We start from the raw sequence: 26,290 nt of genomic DNA on the forward strand, positions 1-26,290 counted from the left end.
GTAACAGCAGTGTTTAAATTGGGGGTTGTGGGTGCGGGCTGTGACAGAAAGGAGCCAAAAGACTTGCCGTACAGAATACAGTTGCAGCATATTTACTATCAGAAGCTCCGCTATGGCAGACAACTCTAACAATCAACAAGGAACATTTAACAAGCCCAAGGTAAGATAAGTTAGGAAAGCAATTTCAGGAAACATTGTTTGTGAGAACTTTTATCCTGACAGTCCATTAGAAGCGCATTTGGATGAACAAGATTACACTAGTTATGTTACGTCTACTTAATTACCAGCTCTAGCGAGTCTACATATTTTCAATTGCATTTATGTATCTAATGGCAAAATTGTGTGTATAATCAGAGTTTACCTATTAAGTGCCTAACAGAGTACGAAACGTTATTGTATACAAAATACCGCCTGTTACTGCAGATCGCATTTATCTATGTAAGCTTGGATGTTATTATCACATCTATCGCATTATCATAACTATCATCCATAATGTAACGCAACGGAAGCGGGAACCCGCTAATGTTTCAGAGACTCTGATACGTTCCCACTTTCATTTGACATGCTTCATATTTTCTTCAACGATATGATGTAATGTAGCACTGTTCAGATGAAGGTGTCCTTAGATTGTTTCAAATGAATTCAACATACAGGGCATTGACGATCTCACTGCAGCAGTATCCATTTTCACAGCAATCAATATAACATGAGGACTCTTCTCGGTTTCAATCTTGGTAACGTTAGCTAACCGTTAGTTTAGTCGCTGTCAGAAGTACGCGAGTAATAGCCTATTTTAAAAACTTCAATAACATATACTGTCAATCAGCCTTTAAGGTTGAAATGTGAGGACAGAAAATGTGTTTAGAACACCAAAACATATCCCCTTATGAAGCGATGCACCGTAAGACGTTAAATTGACCTGCAGGATATTTAAGTATCAGTGGTGTTAATTAGGATGTAGGTAAGCATTATGACCGCTAGTACCAATCGAATTGTAGATACAACTAAACGACCAAAAACATAAAAAGTTGCTTTGAATTAAACGAAACCTAGCGAGAGGAAGTAACGTTACATACTCGGCATATTCCTTGTGGATAGATCACATGATTGAGCTGTCACGTTACATTGTGGATTATGTATAATATGATGTTTTCTACTTCGTTTCTCGGAATTCATCAGTGCACATAACAATTATTGAATTTAGCACAAAGACAATCGTTTGTAATTTGTACATATATTGTTAACCATTTTGGTTATCTTGGGATCTAAGGATGTTTAATAAATACTTTCGTTTTAGTAACTTAAACTCACGAATCAATGAGCTGATTTGTAACAAATGTGGAAGAAATTATTTTGTTCTGGTATCTCCCAGATTTATGTATGTAAATTTTAGGCCAAACAGTATGGCTTCCATAAAATAATGAAATTGCTGATAATGTGCGTGTAATCACACAATGGACTACTAAGCAACGGCTAATATTGAATAGTTCAGATATAAACAAACTTTATGTATGAATAAGCATTAGTTGTCAGATATAATGTCTAATGCAGAAAATGCTTAGACATCAGTTCCTCTCTCTCTCTCTCTCTCTCTCTCTCTCTTATGTCGTCTGTTTGGTGCTGCTAGTGATAATGATACATACTGTCTGCAATCAACAGTTTGAATCCTTCTTGTTTAAAAAGTGACATGCAATTTGTCCACAGTCTTTTGCGCATACTTTTTAAAATTTATTTTTTGCCTGTGCTTGGACCCTATAATCAATGCTTGCTGCTAGATTTGTTGGTGCTTCTGCTGTTAGCATGAATTTTAAAAACCTTAACTACGAAGGCAAGCAAATTTAGAGAATTTGTGAACAGTCATACCATACAGTAATAGCACACATCACGTGGATGTACCATGCCACAAGAAAATTGTTTGCTAAGTCTGTGGCACTGAGAGAGCATATGATGGACACCACAACAAAACTGAAAGAGGAAGCTGATAGGATCAAAAGCCTAGTGAACATGTAGTGTGTTTTGACAGTTTGTGCAATGTCTGTGCCTAGCTAGATAAACCTCTGATACATTACATTCACTCGTGCCTCCTGATGTCACAACCTGACAGCCTTATCTATTGCAAGTTAAACGGCACTACATATCAAGTGGCACAGGACTGCACACTGCAGGGTGAAGTAGTTGGGGTGTCCGCCACTACAAAAGCAGAGCTTTTCCTTTCTCTGTAACTGAAAAAACAAACCTCAAAGAAGAGGAAATTGTGCTTTCAGCACAAAATAGGTCAGGACAATCAATATGCAGTGCTAAAATAAAATGTTTTTTTTTGCATATCTACAGTGCTATCTAACTATGGTGTGTCAACTAGATGTGATGCTTCAGCAGGGAGCCATGGATTATTCTAAGAATGCAGCTGGAGTGATTCTTTCACTGGATCTGCGAGGCATTGTGTCTTTCACACCTGTGCACTATGGTATGTTGCATCTGCGTGGTATTGTGCAGGTTGGCTTTGTGGATCCGGAACATGTACTCGCTTCCAGATCCCTCTGTCCTTCACAGTATTTCCTCTCAGGGAGAGGCCCGGTTTCCTCTGGCACAGGTGACCGCCAACCATCTGGGCTGCTGTTGAGGACGTGGGGGTGCAGTGACAGTAGTGTGTTTCTGACAACAGGCATTCTCTTTGCTGTGCCTTTCTCTCTGACCCTCCTTGGGCACAGGTGGTGACGTGCACCTTGCTGTCTGATAGTAAAGGGAGATTTGCTCCTGGCTCTGCAGGGATAAGAATCAGCCCACACTGTCTCACTGATCCTGATGGTAGGTCCACTGCAAGCAGCATACAAACAGGACACAGACGTGCCCTTTGGAGTCATCCAGCTCTGAGTCAGCACACAAAGAGCAGACCCAGAGAGCTGATAGCTGATAAGCAGAAACCTTATGACAGGCTTTGCGGCCCGAGCCAGCAAACGTGAGGACACTTCTCTGTCCCCTTTTTTATCACATTACACTGACCGTGATGACACTATGAGAAAGAATGTGCAGTGGATCGGGAATCACTAACCCTGTTAAATTATTAAACTCCGCAACGGGTTTGACTCATCTTACACCGCGTCATCAGTGCCTTGTCAAAAAAGCAGCACCTGGTTTGATGCTGCACCTTGCAATCAAATGTGCGGAAATTGCATTCTTTATTAATCCACAGAGCAGCCGAAACATGCTCTTGTATTAGAGGACAACCCATAAGAGTGGGAGGGAAGGGGTTCATTATAAAAATGGGACTATTTGTGTGAAATCAGGAGCATGTATTTTCTGCCACAGCAATAAAAGAGTCACACAGGCCCTGGGCATAGCGTGCTGTGTGTGGAGCAGGTCCAAATTCTGGGAACCAAGGGGAAGTCTGAACTGTGTGTGTTTTTAACTGGCATTAGATGATGGTGAGCAATTTTTTATCTCAGTATTTAGTTAGTATTTATTTGTGCACCATATGCGCTTTCCCAGAAATCAGACCAAGGTGGGCGATTGCACCTAAGTCAGGTGGGCGTGGCAGGTGTAAAGGACAGCAATGACTGTAATGGAATGCCTTTGAAGTGAAGTGACCTTTTGTAATTCATTGGTGTGGAAGGCATGCTAGAGCTTACATATTTATATGTTATCCCTGACAGATGGACATATGGATGTTTGCTGAAATAGTTCAGATTAAGCACCCCACTCAAGGGATCAACAGTAGTAGGCCTTCTGATTATAGATGCATCTCTGCTGTCCCATGTAGCCTCTAAGTTGTATGTGTAAATTAATGTGTCTCTTTTATATTACGTATTGCATGTAATGACGCTGCAGCAACTGCAATTATTTTGTTGAACATGATATCCATATCTGATTATACACCAAAAAATAAATTTGCTGACTTTCCCTGTACCATTGACCCTAACCTACCCTTGTATTACTCCTAATAAAAACCCCACCTTAAACCTAACCCTAAGTTCAACTGTAACTCTTTATGTAATGATATAAGTTATGTAACAGTACATACCTGCAATGTAATTGTACAGGTGTATGGCCCATTTCATTTTAAGTATGAGGAGCTAGTCAAAACCTTGTTTTCTTCTCATTGTAAAACAGTATTGTTGACTAGGCAGCAGCTAACGGGGGGAATTTCTGCCTACAAAAAGCTTGTAGGTCTTGGTGACAAGTAGCCTGATTGATTAATGTTTGACACATCAGCCCTCACAAATCTGAATACAAACTTTATTATCGTAAGGCACTGGGCCATTTCCTGTCTATCCCTGGAAAATGTGTTTTAGTTAGGACCGTTACAATGAACTCTCAATTATGTGAACACAGCAGGCTGATAAATCTGCAAATTAGGATCTAGAATGAGTCTACAATGGCATATAAGATAAATATTAGACAAATGATGTTTAATTCAATAAAAGGAGTAACACTTTGTTCCTTCCTAATGGTCTCTCTGAAAGGGAAGTGTCAAGTGGAGTTAGATCTTATTTGGAGAAGTAGATTCAAGCACTGTGGGTACCTCCTCAGGGAACAGAGCTGCATAGTGTGAACGGCAGTGTGTTCCATCTTTGTTCTGAAAGGGAAGAGGTGGTTCCAGCAGAGCAGCACAATGTTTAGGGACTTAGGATTACAAATCAAAGATTGTAAGTTTGATTCCCAGGTGAGTCATTCTTAATGTTTCCTACAACAAGCTACGCAACTGAATTGTGGCTCTGTAAGTTGGTAGTCATCAAATCTATGCAATGTATGCTGCCTCTGTAAAGCAAATTAACATTGTAATGTCTTAAAAAAAGAAAAGGCTCATTTGACATAACTTGTCTCACAGTTAATTGTTTTGAGCAAACTGCCGAAGTGTCCCTGCCAGAGAGAGAACATGAAAAAACGTGGACTTTGACCAAAAATGACTCCACGAAGTAGAGACGAAGTTCTTGGTGTTCCCTCAGCACAGAAATAAACACTTTCCTATGACACACACAAAAACACGCTTTTTTGGGGGGCAGAAGAGAATAAATATTGCTCCGTGTCTTGTGAAAAGAGTCATATGTGACCTGTTAAGTAAAAATGAGAATAACAATAACAAAAGGCAGTATTCAAATAAAGTAGTGTTTGTAGAGCAGACAAGATGAAAACAAAGAACTGTCATTCATTTCCATGTGTTGGTAGTTGAAGTGGGAGTGGTAGGCGCAGTAGTATAGTAGATGTAGTAATAGAAGCAATGTTAGTAGTTACACTAGTAGGAGGTATAGCAGGTGTATAGTAGTAGTGATTCATGCTGAAGACTTAGTCACTGCTGATGTTGTTGGGCTGACCTGGGCTCCCTTGCCTCACACAGTCTCCTGGACTGGTCAGACATTGAGCGGAGGAGCAGTCACTGTTAAAGGTATTAACATTACCTCAGCTACTAACAATAGTGCTGCTCCATGCATCAAGGCCAGGTCATTCTGAAGCAAGCAGCTGAACAGTGTGGGCCAAATTCGACTCCAGATCATACAGGATGCCAGACAAAGGGTTGCCTCAGGCTATATTGGGAGATTATATGGTGATGATCCAGTGCTGAAAGTGTGCAGCCCAGGGGCTGCTTGCAGTGTGATGTAGTGGTAACAAGCAGATCCTGTAAAACAAATGTTGCTGATTTAGTTCCCAGGTGTGGGAACTGCTGTTGTACCCTCGAGCAAGGTCCTGAATGGCTTTGGTAAATAGCCAGCTATAAAAATGGATGCCATGTAACTTGCACCGGGTAAAGGTAACTGCAGAGCAAATACACAAATGAAGAGATGTATATTTGACATGTATTTTAATTGATGTGTTAATGCCCCATACAGGTAAAACAGATATATTTTGAGTATAACTAAGGCTATGTCTAACGTTTATTGCTCTGCTAAAATAGTTAAGTTATCAGTACGTGACCTCCTGGGGTACTCTGTGAAAAATTAGTTGCAAAACAGGCTGCAGATTTCTCGTCATGCTATTCTTAGCCATGACAATACTCTGCAAATTAAACCTGGGGGAAAACTGTTTAATGGCTTGATGTCTTCCATGTTTCCTACACAAATCTTGGTCTTGGCATTGTCATCTTCTTTAATTCCCTTAGTGCTAGCTTCTCCATAACTCCACATCCTCTTAAGCTAATGGAGTATTCAGCTGCTCAGATTTAGCTGCCCAACTAGTGTTCTCTCCTCCGTAAATTGCATGCTTGTTTGTTGCTGTTATCCTTTCAGTAGCACCCTGTAGCCATTCAAGTTTACTCGAAAGACATTGTTTTTGCTTGCAGCTGTTTTAACTATTTGTGTGCATTTGTGTATTTGCATATGTGTTTGTGCAAGAGCATGTGTATGCATAAGTGCATGTGTGAGTGTGTGTGTGTGTGTGTGTGTGTACGTGGGTGTGTATGTGCATGCCTGATTGTCCCAGAACTCAGCTAGAACTGAATGCCCCAGAGATGATAGTACATAGATGATGGCAGTTTAAAAACAACTTTAATTAGTGGTTCACTGAAGGGAATAGTGGAAGAGTAGTCAGGCCATGGCCACCCTGCGGTTCATTGCAGCATTTCAAAAATAACATTCCAAATAACAAAGATCACCATAATTATTACACAACAAAAATTGACTTGATTGTATTGTGTAGCCTGGAACTATAGGGCCTGAGTATTTGTGTTCAGAGTGAGTTCCTTCGTTTGTCACTACGGGGTGCTCATCCTCTTGCCTGTGTGAAGGGCAGAAGGATACAAGACAAAAGCATGAGAAAAAAATGACCCTCCCAGCTCCGCTAGCAGTTGAAATTTTGGACGTCCGCTGGAGAGCGGGTGAGATTGAGTACTCCTGACTGCCAGCGTAACTCATGCCCTTCGGCGCAGGGCTAAGGCCTGAGCCACTTGCACTTCTGTGAACCTGCTGTGGTATCCCAGCCCTTTTCAGTGTGTGCTGTCCAGTCATGCGTCCTGAATTCTAGATGTGGTCCAGCCAAGGCGTTGCACAACACCAGGAGAAAGGCTCTGGGCTCTCGCTTGGCAGACTGTCAGCCGAACGCGCTGTTGCACTGCTAATTTGCGCAATGCTTAAACAGATCTAGCCACTCCTAACGTGCTGTAGGAGATCCCATTCAGCAAATTCTCCCCCTCATCCAGATTTAACTGTTATATGCCTGTGTGGCTCAAACTCAGTGCGGTATTTTCCTACAGTTGCTGTGGGCTAATGAACTGTGTGAGGTAGTGAGCTACTCTGTATTTGCATATAGACACACACATTTCATGAATTCATCACATAATTCTGCATAAAGAAGACTTCCCCACAAGCCCTGGGACTCGATAGGTTGTGTAATTTGTTGCCTGTCAAAGCAATCCACAGGTCCTGTAAAATTGTGGGCCTTCTGCAGCGTCTTGCTTGATATACTGTCTCTACATCTGAGGCCAGGATCCTAAATCGCATGTGCTGTTTGGCTCCTTGCCACCAGAAGTGAGATGATGGAATATGCGCAGATGAAAATTTATGTGCATGATCTTTACCTTTTGCCCTCAGGTTGAGCTGCACGTACATCTCGATGGAGCTGTCAGACTGGAAACTATTCTGGATGTTGCAAAGTAAGTGAAAAAATCTCCCCTGTTCAAGAAAGTTTGCCTGTTTAGAGCTGAAAAAACTTTTGGTTTAATTGAGCTTTGAATCACGTATTTCCATTACAAATGTATTAAGGGGAAATTAACTAAACTGATTTGTTGAAGGCTTGCATGGAAAACACATTCACACAAGTCACAAACACTGCAACTTCAGAGTTGAGCACACTTCCATTGCTTGGTATTGTCAGCATCTTGATTCGTGTGAAGTTGTAAGATACTCAAGAAATCCAAGCAGATGCAGGAACAAAGCTCTCAATTAAGCCGTTGGCAATGCTGGAAAGCACAGCTCGTCCTCCGTGGCTAATGAAGTATAATGATCTCAGCTCTGCCTTGCAAAACCTAATTACATCCAAAGGGTGTAATTCCCACACTGAGGCTTGCCTGTTACCTCATGCGATCGTCCCTTTTGTCGTTTGTTCCAGGAAACGGGGAATTGCCCTGTCTGCAGACACGGTAGAAGAAATGGTGCAGTTGTGCACACTCAGTGAGCCTGCCACACTGACCGAGTTCCTCAGCAAGTTCAACCACTATATGCACGTGGTCGCGTGAGTCCCTCTCTCACTCTACTCTCTCCCCATCTGTATATTGATACATTATTTCTATTTTTTTTATTTTCTTTGGAACATGCCCCCTTTGAAATGCTGTATGACAATCTGGGTATAAAAGGTGCTAACCTAAACAGCTGATTGATTGATTTTATTGATAGATTGACTTGATGGACATGACGTACCAAGATGAACAGACTAAAAGACATGCAGATAGATAGATAGACATACAGACAGACAGTGGGGTAGATTATTTAAAACATATACCACTGACCTCCTTTTCTCAGTGTGAGTACTTGCATACTAATAAGCTGCCTGACTGTCCCTAGGTCAGTGTGGGCACAGGTCCAGAAAAACACAATAGAGCTCAAGCCTTGCAGAGAGGCAGCAGAAAATCTTTTGTTGCTGAAAAGCTCAGTGGCCATGTTTAAGCGTTGTTAGACGCAGATGTAAACCAGTGTTGAGCAGAGACGGAAGACTGGAGGGTTTTTTTTTTCCAGTGAACACTCATGCAGTAGAGTGGCTGTGCAGTGCCCTGTCTATCAGACACTAAATATTCAGGGACATTTGGGGAACCTTTTGTCCTCGTGCACTCAAGGGGATCATTACAGAGCGTACTTGTTGACAACGATGTACGGCTCGCGCTGATGAAATGAACAAACCCTTAAAAACAACCGACTTTCATTCTCCATTGAATACGCCTCAGTAATTGTCTTCCGCCCAAGGTAGGCAGTTATCTCGCTTCAGCTTTGGAGCTCCTTTCAGCGTCTCGCCTGACCTCCCATCTCGCTTGTGAATGCGAATCATGCACAGGAGGGAAAACGTCACGACGCAACAGGGGCGCTTTCAAGTCAAGGTGTCACTGTGGCAACTGGGTCATAGCAATTGTCGCGGGTTGCCAGGGCCTCTCTAAAAGTTGTGATGAGCCCTTCCATATTTGCAAGAGCAGGAGCGAGCATTGCCCCTGAAATATCTAAAAAGGCTACTCTTCAACAAAACATGTTAGTAGTGTTAGTATTCCCTCTGTAGGAACAATAACAGTGAAATGCAACAATAATGGTTTGTTATGGCTAAATAGCAGCCTACAGTAGTGCTGAATGAAGCGTTCTTTGCCATGGCCCTTGAAAGCCCTCTATGGCAGGACTGCCTCCCCCACAACAACACAGGGAAGCTGCTAGCTGTGTTTTTCGGCTCGGGTAGACCGACAACAGGCATTCATTTGTGCATGCTGGAAGCTGTGTTTTCAAGGTCAGGTGATGTCAAAATAAAAGCCCCTTCAAATCCTTGTTTCCCCCTGCTTTAGAATAGTGGAAAGTAAACAGTCTGTGAAAATGAACGCAAATGCATAGCGACCACACAGAAGAAATTGGAACTGCTCTCAATGCACTCTCAGAAAGGAGTAGAAAATTTGCCCAGGCCATCATAAGCAGGTGGTATGCTGGAACACGTGCTTCTTAAAGTGTGTCCTTAAATCAAGGTCACAGTTATTCCACAAAGAGAACTCTATCTTTTATTAAGAGCTAGGAAGTCATATGTAATGTAATGGGGCTGCGTGTTCGTCATTTATGTTTTATAAAAACAAAACTGTATGGCGACACATTCCTCATATCCAAGCAGAATTTTGTGGTCGGCCTTGACAAGAATGTCAGCAATCCCATGCGCTGCGGCATCATGGCATTCTTCCTGTGCTTCTGCTGGTGGCCCAGTGCAAGCCTGCAGCAGGTCAACAGGAGTGACCTGCCGTTCTGGGACAGTTATAGCTCTGGCACGCCGAAGCTCACAATCAGATTACCCGGCCATTCAGAGAAACGCTCAGAGTGCGAGCCAAGACAACACTGAAGGAATAGCAATGCAGCAGCAGTCAAAGCCAGGGTGTTTTCTGTGGACAGACCCTTTTTAATGAGCAGACACTACTGAAGATGTGGCCTTTCCTGGGATCCATTAGCTCAGTAATGTCCTGTTTTGTTACAGCAAGTCTGACGCAGAATTAGATGGGGGTGGGGTTGACATGAATATTCCTGTGAGCGTCACCTGATCATTTTGAAAGTTGAGGTCAAGCCCTTTCGCTTTAGTGTAATCCCATTTTGTCTGAATTGGCTCCAGTCCATTACTGCTCCTCCCTGCTTGCTTTCAACTCTAGTTTGGATGTAAATATTGTAGAAGTTCATTCTGGAATTCAGCTCCATCAAATCAGATTTGACATGTGTGTACATTATTATGTATTTCTTAAAATAGAATAAATACATATATAACATTGCACATATGCAACCAAATCAATTTGCGTTCTCCTACATTTGCAAATCATTGCATTTTCCTTGTCTGAATATAAGCAAACCTGAATCAAAATTTTATTTTGAAACTGAGTTCATTTTGAAAGTGCAGCTGATACAAATCAATTGTGTCAGCAACTTGGCTGGGAGGTAACTATATATAAATTGGTTCACAGTAGGGGTTCTGTGCAGTGAATTTATATGGTCTGAGGTTTTTCTTATTAATACTAATCTCATTTAGCTAGAAAGCTGCCATAAATATAAAGCATGTTGTTCATTAGTCTCCCACCAGAGGTGATGTTCAGCGTTGCCTTTGAGTGGGGTGTAAAGAATACACAGACTTACATCGCTCATATAGAAAAATGTTTATTGGTAATCACATCTAAATGATCTATGACTCATCACTTAGAGAAACCATTTATGAAAAAATGCTTTTACACAACAATTTGTCATTTTCAAAGAAGCTTTAGTTTAAACATAAATTTTTCTTGACATATTCTTGACAGAGAATATAGAATATTAAAGGCTGTATATCACCTTAAATTTATTTGAATGAGTACCTTTGACTAATCATGTAATTATTTCTGTGATGTTTTCTGTTACTGCTTATTTTGTTCCGTTAAATTAGTTTGTTAACTGTGGATTGGGACCCAGACTGGGCTCCAGGCGGGTTTGTACTGGGTCCTGAAAATTAAAAATCCTACCATGCTGTTTACAGCTTCCCTATTTTAGCTGCACTAGTACGCCCTGTCCAAGCCTGGGTTATAGTTTCAGATTAAGAATTACCATTGTACCACTGTCTCTCACAGGGGTGACCGGGAGGCCATTAAAAGGATTGCTTACGAGTTTGTTGAGACTAAAGCCAAAGAAGGAGTGATCTACGTGGAGGTGAGGTACAGCCCACATTTCCTGGCCAATAGTAGTGTGGATCCCATAGCCTGGAACCAAAAAGAGTAAGTTGTTATGATGCTGTCTCAGTCTAATGGTCATTTAGGCAGTGAAATAGTGCTCCCTTCTTAATATAAGGCTTGAAGGTGGCATCTCCTTGTCAAGTGTAAATGCCACATTTTAAGGAATTATTCTTGCATTACTCTGTAATCTCACTACATAAAGTTTCCAGGTGAAATTAATTTTTAAGGGCATTTATTTTCTATAAACACTCAGGACTTGACATAAATACATGAGACTTTCTGCAAGATACATTTCTGAAAACAATATGATGTATGAGGAGCATTGATGGGTGGATATAATGAAGAACATAAAATAACAATAAAAACTTAAAATAAGATGACCTTTCATCTCACCCCTCTGCTTGTCTTGTCTTTTCTCAGAGGTGACCTGACCCCGGACGAGGTGGTCAGCCTGGTTAACCAGGGTCTGAGCGAGGGGGAGAAGGCCTTCAACATCAAAGCCAGGTCCATTCTCTGCTGCATGCGTCACATGCCAAGTAATGCACTGTTCCCCTCTCCGTCTGGCAGCACTAATCAACACAGAGAAACCACCCCTCTTACACTGCAAAAAATAGCCCTTCAAAAATAAGAAATAAAATCATTAATACAAGGTGTTTTTTGCTAGTAATAAGTGAAAAAATCTGCCAATGGAACTAGTGGAAATACACTTGTTAAGATTTCTTGAAAGGGATCTTAAAATTAGGTGGAAAAAAACTAATTTTGGTCCATTTTTAACTGGTATTAGGAAGTGTTTTTGTGTCATGCAGTTTAAAAACCTTCTGACTTGTCAAAAAGGCTTGCTTAATTTGATATACCACTCAAAGTAAGATGTTTTCAAGACAGTTTCACCAAACAAGATATTCAAGATGCACCATCTAAAAACAAGACCTTGTAGCTCAAGGAAATTTTGCTTGTTTGGTGACTGTGTCTTATATTAAGTGTAAAGAGATACTTTGACTTGAAAAGAGACAAATATGCTTGGTGAGATTTGGATTTTTTGCAGTGTACAGATCGCCCCAGACCTGAGTTATACCCCATACACCACAGTCTTTGATTCTACTCCTAAGAACAGTAAAAAGAGAACACAGAATTTCTCACTCATTTCTCAGCAGATGACATGGAAGATTTCACACCCAGGCGTTGGGGCTCCACGCGCACTGAGTCCTCCTTACTGAGCCACTCAGCAGCATGCAAATTACTCTTTCTAATCGTCAATTAACTAATTGGAGCACACAGTTTCATAATTCACACTCTTGAATTACCAGCTGGAATCCTCATTTGAATTACTAATTCGGGGGTGTGAATTATTAAATCAAGGGTTGAAAGCAGTAATTCACAAATTATAAACGTGGAGGGTCAAATTATTAACCTGAGGGTACCAATTAACATACTGAAAGTTTTAAGGACCAAACTGAGGGTTCAAATATTACTTTGAAGGTCTGATTTATAGAAAGGATTTTTTCCTATTTTTCATCTTTGTCATCTTACAGTCTCTGAAAGTCATTACATTACATTACAAGCAATTAGCAGACGCTCTTATCCAGAGTGACTTTCATCACAATAGAACACCCAAAGACAGGGCTAACCTCACTATCTGTAAAACACAGCTTTATTTTATTGGCAGAATATCTGAGCAGTGAATTTCACTGGTACAGTTTTCTTTTCCATTCCATTGGGTTCCTCTTTCCTGTGGTGGTGCAAGATTTACTGTGTTGAACAGGAAAAGTGATACAGTTTAGGATAAGAGGACTGCCAATAGATGCACCCGTTAAAAAAAAAAGACTCCCCTCTCTCCCTGGAGAGTCTTACTGCAGGCCTTTGCAATTTAGTTGTAGCTGAGCTAACTGAAAGTTACTCGTCTATGCCGTGTGGCACACTATCACCTTACTACATTATGTCTTCAGTAACACTGGCCTTTCCGACTGAAATTGCTATATAAATTGCTGTGTGTCTTGGTCTGTTGGTAATCAACCCTGACATGAACTTTTTCTTGGGTGGATCCCAAGAATTGGAATCATATTGTAAGCAAAGTGAAAGCCAAAATTTTATTTGTTCTGTTCAGATGTAAATGCAGAGGGGCTATGATGCAACTCCAAGTTGAGCTGTTTATGTAAAAGACTTTATCTTGGCTCTGTGTAATAGGACATATGTTTTAAATTGCATGGTAATGAATTGCAATGTAAATTAATTTGCCAGTATTGCCAGCTTGCCAAAATGAATTACAGTACACACAGGGCTTTTAACTTCCCTTAATGTTTTTTTATAATGGGAGCGTCCCCTTTTTTTGAAGTGCACTGGTCAAACTCTACCAATGTGACATTGTGCATGCGTGTGTGCCCCATGCATGCATGCATGGAGAAAGATTCACCAAGAAAATTCAAATTAATTTCAAGCACAGTTTAGCCAGATTATGGAATGATAACACTATGGATCCATAGGATACAGCTCAGGCCAGCACCACTGCACACATGTCTGGGTTTTACTCTAACCCAATAAAACCACTCCAGTTTAAAATATTTTAAAACCATCAAGACTCACAGGCCAACAGATGCAGACACTGTAGTTAGACCTCTGCGATGGTGTAAAATTGATGAGCCACTCCTTCTGACCATCCTCTGACAGTCCTGTTTGTGGTTGCTGATTATAGACTGGTCAATGGATGTGGTGGAGCTGTGCAAGAAGTACCGCAACGACGGAGTGGTGGCCATTGACCTGGCAGGGGACGAGTCGCTGAACTGTGAGGCTTACCCAGGGCACAGGAAAGCCTATGAGGTATGACCTGCTCACACCACTTCTGACCTGGGATCAATGATCGAATGTGACCACTGACAGGCACCAGTTCAGTGCTGGTCCCACTCTGGCTGAATTGGTGACCTCCCAACAGGGAGAGTACATGAACACCTCCCAGCCAAAGAGACTAGTTATACTCAATGTAGAGTGATTCTAGCAACCTGCACCTAAAGTGTGAGATGAAGGGCATCAGTCTAAACCAGTCAATCCATGGTACTTTGTCCTTGAATTTTGGAGACAAGCATTAATTGCACTAAAATATATATATATTTTTTTGCAGTTCTCATATATTTCATTGGTAGTTTCAGTAATTGCAGGGATCAGACTCATGAGTAAGAATTTAGCAAGGCACCACTGGCTTAAATTTGTGACTCAGAGTTAACAATATAGTGGGGCAGCTAAGTGCAAAAGCATTCAGATGGTGATACAAGCATTAAATTTTGTATGTGGTTCACCTTTAGACTGCTTATTAAGAAATTAACGTTAGCCAAACCAAAATCCAATATGGCCGGCATTTTTCAAGATGGCCACCAAATTATGGCAACTGGATGCAATTATCTTCATATAATCAAAACAAACTGTCCAAAATTAATATTTGAGGGGTCAATTCCTATGTTTTGAAACATGGAGATTCTATTTTTTTGTAGGATGGATTTATTCATCATTTTTGGAAGATTTAGGACATTTCATGTCTCAGTAGCCTAATATGTTACTTGATTATTCAGTTTTCATGGTAAGCATGCATCTGGATGCATCATTGTGTATTTATTGAATGTTAGAACTGGCACACACAAGTACAAAGTGCAGTGCAGCTCAGGCCAAACCGACAGCATTTGCATCTTCCATGGCATTCGGTCTTACATCCGCATTTCGTCAGCTGTTGGCAACACTTTGCGATAGGTTGGAGAGTCGTCCAGCAAACCTTCCATCCCTCACCATGCTTTGTCCACCCCCAGTCACTAGGATTCAGGTACTGTGGCCTACATCCAGTTGCCTGACTCCATATGCATCATGCCTGGAAGGCAGCAGGTTTTGCATGTTGAAGGAGGTCATCTTGAGTTGGTGGAATAGAGTTATATGTCTGTTGTTTCTTGCAAACATGTCCAGTCATGTCTTGTTAACTCCTACAGCAGTACTGGACCTGTAATACATGGTGACTACTTACTTCTCTAAAGTCTGCATATCAGTGTCATCAATGACTGGTGGATGTTGGCTAAGTTTCGAGAAGATGACTGTGGCCTGATCATACACATTCCAAGTGTCTCAAGCAGACTTCTTTCCTCTGCCTTGAAATGCTGACACTACATCACAACCACTAAAAGCATGGAAGAACAGGATTCCTCTTGTTTTCTCTAGCCCAAGTACAGAGCAGATCTCATGAACGGGGATCCATTTCAGGCTTCGTCCTTGACCAAAGGCAACCCAGCTCTTTCAGGGATGGAAAACATGATACTGCTATTACAGTCACATCTGTGTCATTTGCTTTAGCCATCAATACCTTGTTGCCATTTAGGACTGAATCTTTTGCATGCACAAACACTCGTGTATCTGCCTCTTCATGAGTACAGGGAGATACGTTGTTTAGACACATTGCTTGATTGGACTGTTCATTGTCCCCTTTGGTCACAACGATCATATTTGTTGTTGGGACACCAGCAATTTTGTCTGCTAGAAAACGAAAGAGCTCCGTTTAGTTGGTGTTTTCTCACAGAAAATTGTACCAATTATTGGGTGTTTTGGTGAAGTCTGTCACCCATCTTCTCATTCCCCACCCTCGCTTTGTTCTTGCCTCAGCCTTCAGACTAGATGGAATGTAAACATCAAAAACTATATCTGAGCGCTTGTCCTTTGTGGCACAAGCCTTTACTGCAGGAATAACATCTTGCATGGCATACTGACCGAAAGTTTTTGATGCTCAGGGTGCCAAGGTATTCACTAATGCGGAGCCATTGATGACAATAGCATCGGCTGCTTGTTCAAGACTTGGCATCTTGACTTTGGATTCAAGGATCTCAGCCAATTGAAATTTCCTGGTTACATGAAGCTGTCCATTGTCACTCAGAGAGGCAGGGAATGGATTGTTTTCGTGCTGAAAGAATTCTATTAAGTCATACTCCTTTCTTTGACAAGAGATGAAAGTTAAGAGAAAAGATGGAAGTCCTCCTTCAGTGTCTTTTGAGTAGAGCTGCTTGAATGTGCTTCTCTTTTGAAGAAGTCAACTCCCACGCTGGCACATCCTGTAAATTCAGGTGCGGGTATCTAACTGACATGGGGGCTAATTAGATATCATTTGGGACACTTAACTGTATTACTTTACAGAAGCTGAAACTGAACTCCATGCTGAGTTTCACAGCATTGGTGTGCCCTGGTAGTGCATGACATTCACTCATATAATTACCATTACAGGTTGCTTTTCAAGTGGCTAACATTATTTGTTATATCAACTAACCCTGGATGAGTCTCTGTGCGTAATGTGGTGCTTGTATCACAAAGTGAATGATTCTGCCAAAATTTGCACTTAGCTGGCCCACTAATATAGTACTGCAGCGGTTAGACTGAATGTCACTCTGTGTTGGTGTCCTTTTTTCAGACAGATAATAAATTACATGCTGCTACAAATAATTTTGACAAGTAGAACATAAAGCATCTTAAAAAAGATTGCATCATGTTCATTCACCACTGGACAATTTATGAAGATGAGGGAGCTTGTTTACTACAGAAAAACAGGTTCTTACAAAAACACTTCCTCTGCATTTGGTTGTTAAATGACTTTATATTTTAAAAAAATTATACATACATACATATATATATATATATATATATATATATATATATATATATATATATATATATATATATGTAATTACATAGGGACTACAGAACAAAGGAAACAGACATTTGGGCTATTGATTTTGAGGGGGAAAAAAACTCATGTAAGAAGGATGAACCCTTTCGAAATTAAAAGTAGCTACAGTAAGAGATTACTACAGTGCAGTTATGTTGATGTTTTCTGGCACAATGGGTCAAAAAAGACATGACAGCTGGGCAAGATAACCCCACAGCAGGTTATTAGTTTCCCGGTGAAATCTAAGGTGGAACTTTGAATAATTCATGTGCAATAATGCATTCATCCACTAATTACCTCTGTATCACTGATTGACAGTGTATCATTCTAATTGAATCAGCCATTTTTGTCTTGCAGGAAAAAAACAGAAAAATTATTAAGGAATGGTGTCATCATTTGCAATCAGTCAAATGAAATCAAATGCATCATTGAAAATGAGATGTTAGCAAAGGCCAGGTGTGTTGGATTCCACTGACTGGGGTTTTGGGTGACATCAGAAATTAAAGTGGAATTTACAGTAAAGTGATTAAACATAGATGCATGGAACGACAATAAAAATGAAATACGCATTTACTTATTTGTGTTTTTTATTCTTTTTTAATAAATCTGAATAAATCTGAAAAATAGCAACAAAGTGAATGTTTACTTTTATTTCATACAGAACACAAAAGGTTGTGTGATTAATGAGTATCGCTTGAAATTACTGTTCACCAAGATTGGGAAAAATCAATATTCTGTCATGGTACTTCATGGCATTTTATGGTTTCTGTTTGTTCTCTCTGAATTCCATTTCTTAGATCCTCATAGTCATTATGGGCTGTCTTCATCCATCATTAGAGAGAGGAAAGGGGTAACTAATGGCACAGGCATATGAGGAGAGAGCAAAATGCACTGCATAAGCATGTGTGTTTGTGGGGGAGGGGGGGGGGGGTCACTGCAAAACACCATAAATGTTTCCCTCCCTTCACTGCTCCTTTTGTGTGGTTATGTCCTTTAAGATAACCCAAGCTAATCTTTATTAGCCCCATTGCAAAACAGCCTCAGAATGACATTTACAGCACTGTAGTCTAATTGCCTGGTAATGATTAGTATTTTTCTTATCATCAGCTGAATGAGGTCAGCAATGTGGAGTAGGGGATATGGAGCTGTGCTGGTTACCAGAAGGTTTTTGGTTCAAGCTCCAGGTAGGGCACTAGTAAGGCACTTACCCTAAGATGCTTCAGTAAGCAACCAGTTGTATGTATGGACACCCTGTAAAATGTGTTATATCATACTGTGTTATATAGTAAGTCAAAGAAAGTTACCCAACTTTCTGTGCCCTGATCAACTCATTTGATGTCCATCAGATTTACACTTGTTTGTCTAAAAAGAAGTGATCAAAGTAATTTTTGCAGTGTTGACTACAGCAAGGAACTTAGCTGATGCTACATGTTACATTTTGTTATCACAGAAACAGTTCATTTGAATACAGCAGTAAATTCAAAATGAAGTTGTGTTTATTTTCATCAGAGAATGACAGTTAACACAGCATTAAGGAAGTCATTCAAATCAAAATTGCTTTAGTGAAGGCATCAAATAAGCAGACCCCCTAGACAGGTTGCAAATGTGTGAAGTGTAAATGTACTGGTTATAATTACCTATATGAAAGTGAGATATGGAAATCAATTAGAAAAGCATCTTATAGCACAAATTCAAGCCCAGCACTGAGGAGTATCAAAAAGCTCCACAGATATTTAAGTGTCTTCTTAAGATAGTTATAGTTTCTTTTCTGAGAAAGTTGGCAAGTTTGCATTATGGTGTGGTTGCTTAGCTCTATGACAACATGAAATCACTGAAATTGACCAGGGAAATCTCTCAATTAATGAAGATCACTGAATGCACCACTGCCTTAGTCAAGGAACCAAATGAGCAGACCCTTTGGATGGTGTGAAGGTGTAAATGTCAAGTAACTGAAGAAATAAACAATGTACAGGGGTATGGGAGATGTAAAATAACAGCATTCCACACATTAGAAGAGTGGTTTGGGTGGTTTTATTTGACAAACATCCATTTTTAGCTGTGTCACTGACTTGCTGTGAAACATTCAAAAAGGAAACTCCAGATTTCTCCCTGTGGACAACATCTGGGAAAGTTAGCAAAATTCAGAATTTTCCACAAATTTCCTATGTGGGAACTTAAGTTTGCATTATTAACAATAGTTATGATCTGATTGGTTCATTACTGGCCCAGATGGTTCTAACCTTTGGTGAGATTAACAGATGGACAATGTCTACTGTCCTTATGTTGTAAAGATGAGCTGGTTGTTGATTAAATCTGCATTGGAACTGTGAATTGTGCTGTCACAAAACAACACAGGTAAGGTAGATTCAACCAATAACCACTTCAGTTTCACATGGCAGACATAATCTGTCGATGTATGTAGTCCAAATGAACATGTCCCATCATATGAGCAGTCATATATATATATATATATATATATATATATATATATATATATGTGTATATATACATTATATATATATCAGTGGCGGCTGGTGAGCTGGAAACAGGGGAGGCTGAAACATTACCTTTAAATCTATCATTACTTTCAACCTGTTCCCCTTAATCCTCCTTGATTAACAATAAAACAAATAATTCACAGAATAATTGATACCAATGCCTAAATAGAGTAAATGATTATGCTCGCAAAACAGCACAGATTGTCTGTAGTTTGTGCACTATTGCGAAAGCTACAGCATGAGGTTGTTTAATTAACAAGGATGGCAATTTGAACAATTGAGTGGCAACTAATCCCAAAGCTTTCTCTTAAATGTTTCACATAATAGCTTTCTTGTGTTACAAAATTCAGATTACAAAACAGAGCTAACTTTAGTTAGCTCGATTTAAATTACTGAGAATAAACTTTAAGGTTAATAAAAACCTTAAATAATAACCTAAAATAAACTTTAGGTTAGGTTGAGTGCAATGAACAATAACGTTTAGAACACAGACCTCACAAAAACTGTGATGTGTCATGAACATTTAATGTAATTTAAATCGATAAATGCCATCCTTGTTAATTAAACAATCTCACGTTGTAGCTTTCGCAAGCACACAAACTTTTACACACTGAAACTCAGCATTTCAGTGTGTAAAAGCCAAACTATGTGTGCAGAAGCATACAGAAGTACGAATGGAGATCATCAGAAAAAATATTTGGTAATTTCTTCTATATAAGGTAAACATGCTAAAACAGGCCAATATGTTCATGCTCATTTTACAGAAATTTATGAGTGTATAATGGAGAGGTATGGAACATTTCTTTACCACATGATTTTCTTTTTTTTTTGGTCACTGTGTACACAGAGGTGAATTGTGACAGATCTAATCCAGCCCCAGGACAATAGCAACAGCACATAAAAACCAGAGGGGTCAGAATTTAATCCATCCCCCTCAGGGCACTTTGCAGGGATTAAACAAATGCGCAGATTTGCAGAGACACAGATTTTCCCATACTCAGTCCTTGGCTCATCCGTCTTAGAGCTTGCAAAACAAAGCATTAAATTTCCCATCGTGAGGGAATGCCAAGACAGAAAAGGAAGATATTACTGGCTGCCTGTTCTGTGGTTTGCCTCTTTCATTTTAATGAGGTTTTTTGTGAAGATGGTGTATTCTTGCATGGTAATACAGACAGTATATATCTAAGCATGCACATGAACACCCTCCCCCATAAACTGTCCCCATCCCCCACCTGCCCCTCCCCAATCCTTCCCGACCCTCAGACAAAACAACAAGATAAATAAATAAATGAGATAAACCATTTCGAAATAGAGTCTGTAACTACTGAAAGTAAAAGCAATGTAGCATGTCCGGAATATATAAATATGCTTGTATAAAATTTAGTCCACATATGCGTAGCCCACATAATGTGTGAATGAGAGCCCTAAATAGACTATAATCCAGGAAAATGAGAGAAGATATCAGAGAACTCAGCATCAAGTTTTATCCCTGAGAGAGCAGCAAAGTGGAAAATGAAGGAGTGGACTCCTTACTAAGGCAGTTTTATTAGGGCTTCATAGGGTAAACTGAAGTCAGTAGGTTGCACAGTGAAAAGTGCAGCAGGAGGGTATGGGTCGATGTTGAAATTACAGGGCTGGCTTGAGTCACAGGTGGTGTTGGCATTGGTTCTGGGTGCATGTTCTGTGGTGTGCTCATTTCACATTTGATGTTGCCAAGGGTCCTGACTGCATGTGGTTCATTTCACATGTGATGTCATCAAAGGCCCTGACTGTGTGTCCTGTGGATGGCTCATGTCACAGACAGTGTCACTGGCGGCACCGAAAGTGTGTTCTGCAATTTCACGGATCTCATGGTTGATGTCATTGGCAGTACAGAAACTCTGCTCTGTGATTGGCTAGTTTCACGGGTGATGTCATTGACAGGAAGCTGTGAGAAGCGGGATCCACAGGACCGTCCACGCCGGAGAGGTGGGCCCGCCCTCGGTGGTGAGAGAGGTGAGTGGCTCTCAGCTGGACATGGGCAAAGCACATAACTGCTGTGTCCTGTCATTTCTCTTATGATGTTGTCCTACTATTGAGACAGCACAACTCAGGCCAGCTGCACCAAATCAGGCTAAATGAAAAGGAAAGGTATTCCCGCCTCTCAAAATAACCAGCTCAGGCAGGGCATATTATTCACACTGACACTATTTTCTTACATACGCAAAGCAGTAGGCCAAGATAACCAGGTGTAAACCAGGTGTGAAACGTGCTGCTATAAACCTTGAGGAAAAGCAGCTCTATTAATGATATTACTAAATATCATTATTTTACTGTGAATATAATGGGCTCATGGGATAAGAAGAAAGTAGTTACAGTGCTTTTGTCTTGGGCAAAAAAAATTGCATAAGGGACCAGTTATTGAAACAAGGGACCCTCCTGCATACATTAATTGCTCACGCCTAGAGATAATATGATGACATGTGATCCAGTGTCACAACCCTGTAGAGTACTCTTCTTCTTTTCATGAATCCGCCATTCCACAGAGGCCATTTTTCAACATGACAAGCATCCATGTTATCGGAGAAGGATTACGCAACCAAGAATAGTCGGCCTTCTAACAAGTGAGCTGGAAGAATTTCTCACTCCATTTCAAAGACGTAGGGAGTACTCAGTCTTGACTTGCTTGTGTTCAGGCAGTGGAGGTCCTGAAGGCGGAACGAATTGGACACGGCTATCACACCATTGAGGACCCGACACTGTACAAACAGCTGCTTGAACAGAACATGCATTTCGAGGTATTTTTGAAATATAAATAATACATTTTATACTATATATATATATATATACTATATATATACTCTATGTGTATATGCAGAGTTTCTGTTGTTTAAGAACAGATAGTAGCCCACTGGGACCTATGAACAGAGCGGTGGACTCCTCGTGGGTTGAAGGGTACAGTGTAATTTGTGACGGATGCCTGATGTTAACAACCAAGCCAAGTTGCAATAAGAACTACAGTCATGTTCCCTCCAGCCATGCAGTCAGGCATATTTATATACTTTGTCTCATGACTGTATTGGTTCCAGCACTTTAAGCATGGCAGCCAGATTTCTGTCAAAACCTACAACAGACATTATCAAGTTACCCTGAAGAAAAGGCACAGATCTTAGTTCCTTGAATAAAGATCACTATTAACTGCTTAGTCAGTCCTAATTAAGAGAACCCAGCTGGAAGCAAAACTAGCATACACAGTGGGTCCCTAGGACCAGGACTGAGAAACAGTACTGTATCATCAGCTATCAGTTTTATTTAAAGGTGCACAGCTCCCCCTGGTGGAATGGATAATGCCCTACATTGCTCACAATCCCCTTTTTTTGTTTTGAGTATTGTTTTCTTCTTTCATCATCACATAGGTTTTCAATCTTATTGTGTATTGTGCCCTTTTCATTCCAAGGCTTTCAGCATCACTTTATGATGTTTGGCCAATCAGTTTTATAATTATGTTTGATTGTTTATCTTTATTCTACCTGGGGGTTGTGTAATTGATTGAAAGCCTCCAGAAAAGCAGATGTCCTTTCTCGAGGACCTCCATGGCTTTTACTGTTAAAGAATTACAAATCGGTGCATCCGGGCATTCACTTTCTGCCTTCGGGGTGATATAGAGCAGAATAGCTTGGATTTGAACATTCTCTCTAATATACTCCAGTGTTGCCTCTGCTTTAATCTTGGAGTGATTAACATGTGATTTCAGGTTTGCCCAATTTCGAGCAAGCTGACCGGAGCCTGCAATCCAGATTTCACCAAACATCCTCTGATCAGGTGGGTTTGTCCTGTTCACCAGATAGTATACCGCCCTGGTGCCACTGATGACATCATTTCAAATACACCAAGCACAGCCCCTCAGCTTCACAACACAGGCTGATGCAAGGGCATCCCTTATATGTTCATGTAAATATCAGTTTAAAAAGTATGACACAGCTGTTTGTTGCTCAGAAATTTTTTTTTACCAAAAATGTTTATTGAATGGGTTCTTGCCCTATCTAAAATGAAGTAACTGGTTGTGCTTGTCTAGGTTTAAGGAAGATAAAGCAAACTTCTCACTGAACACAGATGACCCTTTGATATTCAACTCGACCTTGGACACAGACTACAGAACGGTACAGAAATACATGGGCTTCACTGAGGAGGAATTCAAAAGAGTGGTAAGAGCAGTCTTTCTGTTTCCTGTCCTGTCTCAAACACCTTCCCAGATTGGATTAGGAAACAAGATTGTGACTAGCAAGCTACAGGTTTGACCCTCTGGTTGAGCACTGTAGCAAAGGGCAAGAGCAGTCACCCCACCTGGCCTCGAACCCAGATCTACAAGGTACCAAACATGCGACTTTGACCACGACGCCAAAGAGCCAGGCTCGTTGGCATAGCAGTCAGAGCGCATACTGAACCGTAGTGACGGCACTCCGTCACACTGCCCTCCCCTTCGGGAAGCACGCCGTGTGCTTTACGCACCATGGCGTCCCTGACGCATTCCCTGCCGTACTTCTCCCATCCCAGGGTGCCCCACTCACTAGTGCTTCACCCATCTCTGGGCTCCCTCACACCGTGCTTCACCCATCTCTGGGGCTGTCACAAGCACTATCCTTGTATCTGAACTGCAACTGTAAAATATGTACATTAGTTATATAAACGCATGATATGTAATTATATAAGGTTGTTTGCTGAGCAAAGATTCCTGTTCTTCTTTGTTCTTTTGCAGAACATAAATTCAGCCAACTCCAGTTTCTTACCTGAGAAAGAGAAGAAGGACCTTCTTAACCGTTTGTATGAGGCCTATGGCATGATGGAGACTACCAGCTTTTGAAAGGAACCACTGAAAGCAGCACAGACACGCAGTGCTTTTATGAGTACTGTTAATATGCACAAACCTCTGGTGGCAGAGAACTCCACAGCTCAGAATTCTGGTATCTCCTCCCACCCAGACTGAAGGTCAAATTCTGACTTCCTGGGAAGGAGAGCTCATTCTACCAAAACATATAAATGCAACTATTGACAGACAGTAAATTGGCCAGTATTGATCCTTTTTTACATATTAATGTCAGTGACTGCAAGACAGAAATTGCCAAAAATGCATGTACCCACAAATTCAAAGTTGTACTGAAAATCAGTTACACTGGTAAACTGGAGTTACATCTCCATGGAATGTAAGATAATGGGAATTAGGTGTAAATCAATGAATTTGTCATCCATTATGAAAATCACATTAGTCTAAAAAATATGTCAACTCCCTTGTAATCAATCAACCCCTAATTATAATGTGTGTTTTGGCATTTTGGAACACAGCCACAACAACTGGCAAAAAAGTTGATGCTTAGTATTCAGTAAAGACTGTTGAAAGATTGGAGCCATTATGAACACAAGCATTACTGTCAATGATTGAAGACCTGCATCATAACCCTTAAAGCATTCTCAGTACTCATTCATTAGACATGAGTCTTTTAGTTTGGGAAAAACTATTCCATATTACATTACAAATAATAGTCCATTTATCAGAAATGATACACAACTACCAATATGCCTTTACTGTTTCATGAAATCATACTATTTCTGCACTTAACACAACACTTTGCATTTTAGTAACAAAACTACAAAAGTGAGTATCAATACAGTGCATGTTAGCTATACTATATCAAGAGCATGTTAACAAAAAGTCAAGATCAATCTGAATCTAATGCTTGAAAACAGAAGTATACCATTGATCATTTTGAAAACGTTCATAATCTATCTGCATATTAAAACTTTCTCCACGTGCATGACCAAGATTATTTTCGATCATCTTACAGTACACATGTTTATATTTTCATTCATTCAGTCAGTCATTCATTCAGCTTTAAATAAGTTTTGTTAGGTTCACAGATTGTGTATGTTTACTCACCCATTTAATCAATAGCACATATACTTGAGGAAACCAAAATATTACATCACACTAGAGATTTAATACACTCCCTTTCTGATGGCGTCTTACTGGGTCTCAGTGTGCCGTGCTCAAACCTGCAGTGTGGCTAAGTGTTGGTGACCAAAATGAGTTGATTTCTTGGCATTGTCAACCCTTTATGAACTGCACCCTGTATCTTCTTCAAGTTCACATGACAACAGAAATGGAATCCCAGCTTTGTGATCAATAGCTATAACTCATTGAATGGATCCTTCAACCAAACACAATGGTGGAAGAGGGAGGAAGTGTAGGGAGCCATCTCCTGTGCTTTAAGTATGAAAAACCCTTATGTCAGATTAAATTAAAGCCAAGATTCAGTCTGCCTGCAATGTGGTTTATTTTAAGATTTTCTAATGCTGTCTGTCACTCATATTCAGGGTATATTGACACCATGCAGCATATGTGCGGTGCTTAAATCAAACATGCGGCAGCTGTGGAGGTATAAAAATGGAGAAGGAATGCAAAACTCTCATTTCCTCCTTTGATCCGGTGGAAATAAGTGACTGCCATTGTTTTGAGTATCATCACAATAAATTTGAAGGATGCATCAGGAAAAGTAGCTTTATACCAAATTGCGATGTTGTTGTAGTACATTATATGCACTCTAGGTGGCAAACTTTTGCCACTTAAAACTGTGTCCAATTCAGAATAAGACCATGCCAATTTCAAGTGGTCTTAAGGATAATAATGTACAGTATCATTCTTTTATGTAGTTAGATATACAAAATAAAACATTTTGTATTGAAATGTTTTGATTTTCACTTACTGTGTTGCACTTGACTAATTCAGTAATTGTTTCTTAAAAGGGG

The 26,290-nt window shown here is 40.3% G+C and overlaps 1 protein-coding gene across 1 annotated transcript; it reads left to right on the forward strand.

Annotated features, from left to right (window-relative positions):
* The first annotated feature begins 62 nt into the window (after nucleotides 1–62).
* On the forward strand, nucleotides 63–25,040 carry ada (adenosine deaminase). Its single transcript, XM_036533652.1, has 11 exons — nucleotides 63–160; nucleotides 7,518–7,579; nucleotides 8,035–8,157; nucleotides 11,237–11,380; nucleotides 11,759–11,874; nucleotides 14,025–14,149; nucleotides 21,434–21,505; nucleotides 22,186–22,287; nucleotides 23,244–23,311; nucleotides 23,565–23,694; nucleotides 24,246–25,040. The coding sequence occupies exons 1-11, from the start codon at nucleotides 113–115 to the stop codon at nucleotides 24,348–24,350; spliced, it is 1,095 nt and encodes a 364-aa protein (XP_036389545.1). The 5' UTR covers nucleotides 63–112; the 3' UTR covers nucleotides 24,351–25,040.
* Nucleotides 25,041–26,290: the final 1,250 nt, after the last annotated feature.

This window comes from Megalops cyprinoides, chromosome 7, assembly GCF_013368585.1.
Source record: "Megalops cyprinoides isolate fMegCyp1 chromosome 7, fMegCyp1.pri, whole genome shotgun sequence".
In the NCBI taxonomy this organism is placed as follows: Eukaryota; Metazoa; Chordata; class Actinopteri; order Elopiformes; family Megalopidae; genus Megalops; species Megalops cyprinoides.

Bases quoted from the DNA above. Each gene is read 5' to 3' on its own strand.
- ada (XM_036533652.1), top strand. From the start codon at position 113: ATGGCAGACAACTCTAACAATCAACAAGGAACATTTAACAAGCCCAAG. The intron at 161-7,517 runs GTAAGATAAGTT...TTTTGCCCTCAG, and splicing joins GAACATTTAACAAGCCCAAG to GTTGAGCTGCACGTACATCT. The intron at 22,288-23,243 runs GTATTTTTGAAA...ATGTGATTTCAG, and splicing joins AACAGAACATGCATTTCGAG to GTTTGCCCAATTTCGAGCAA.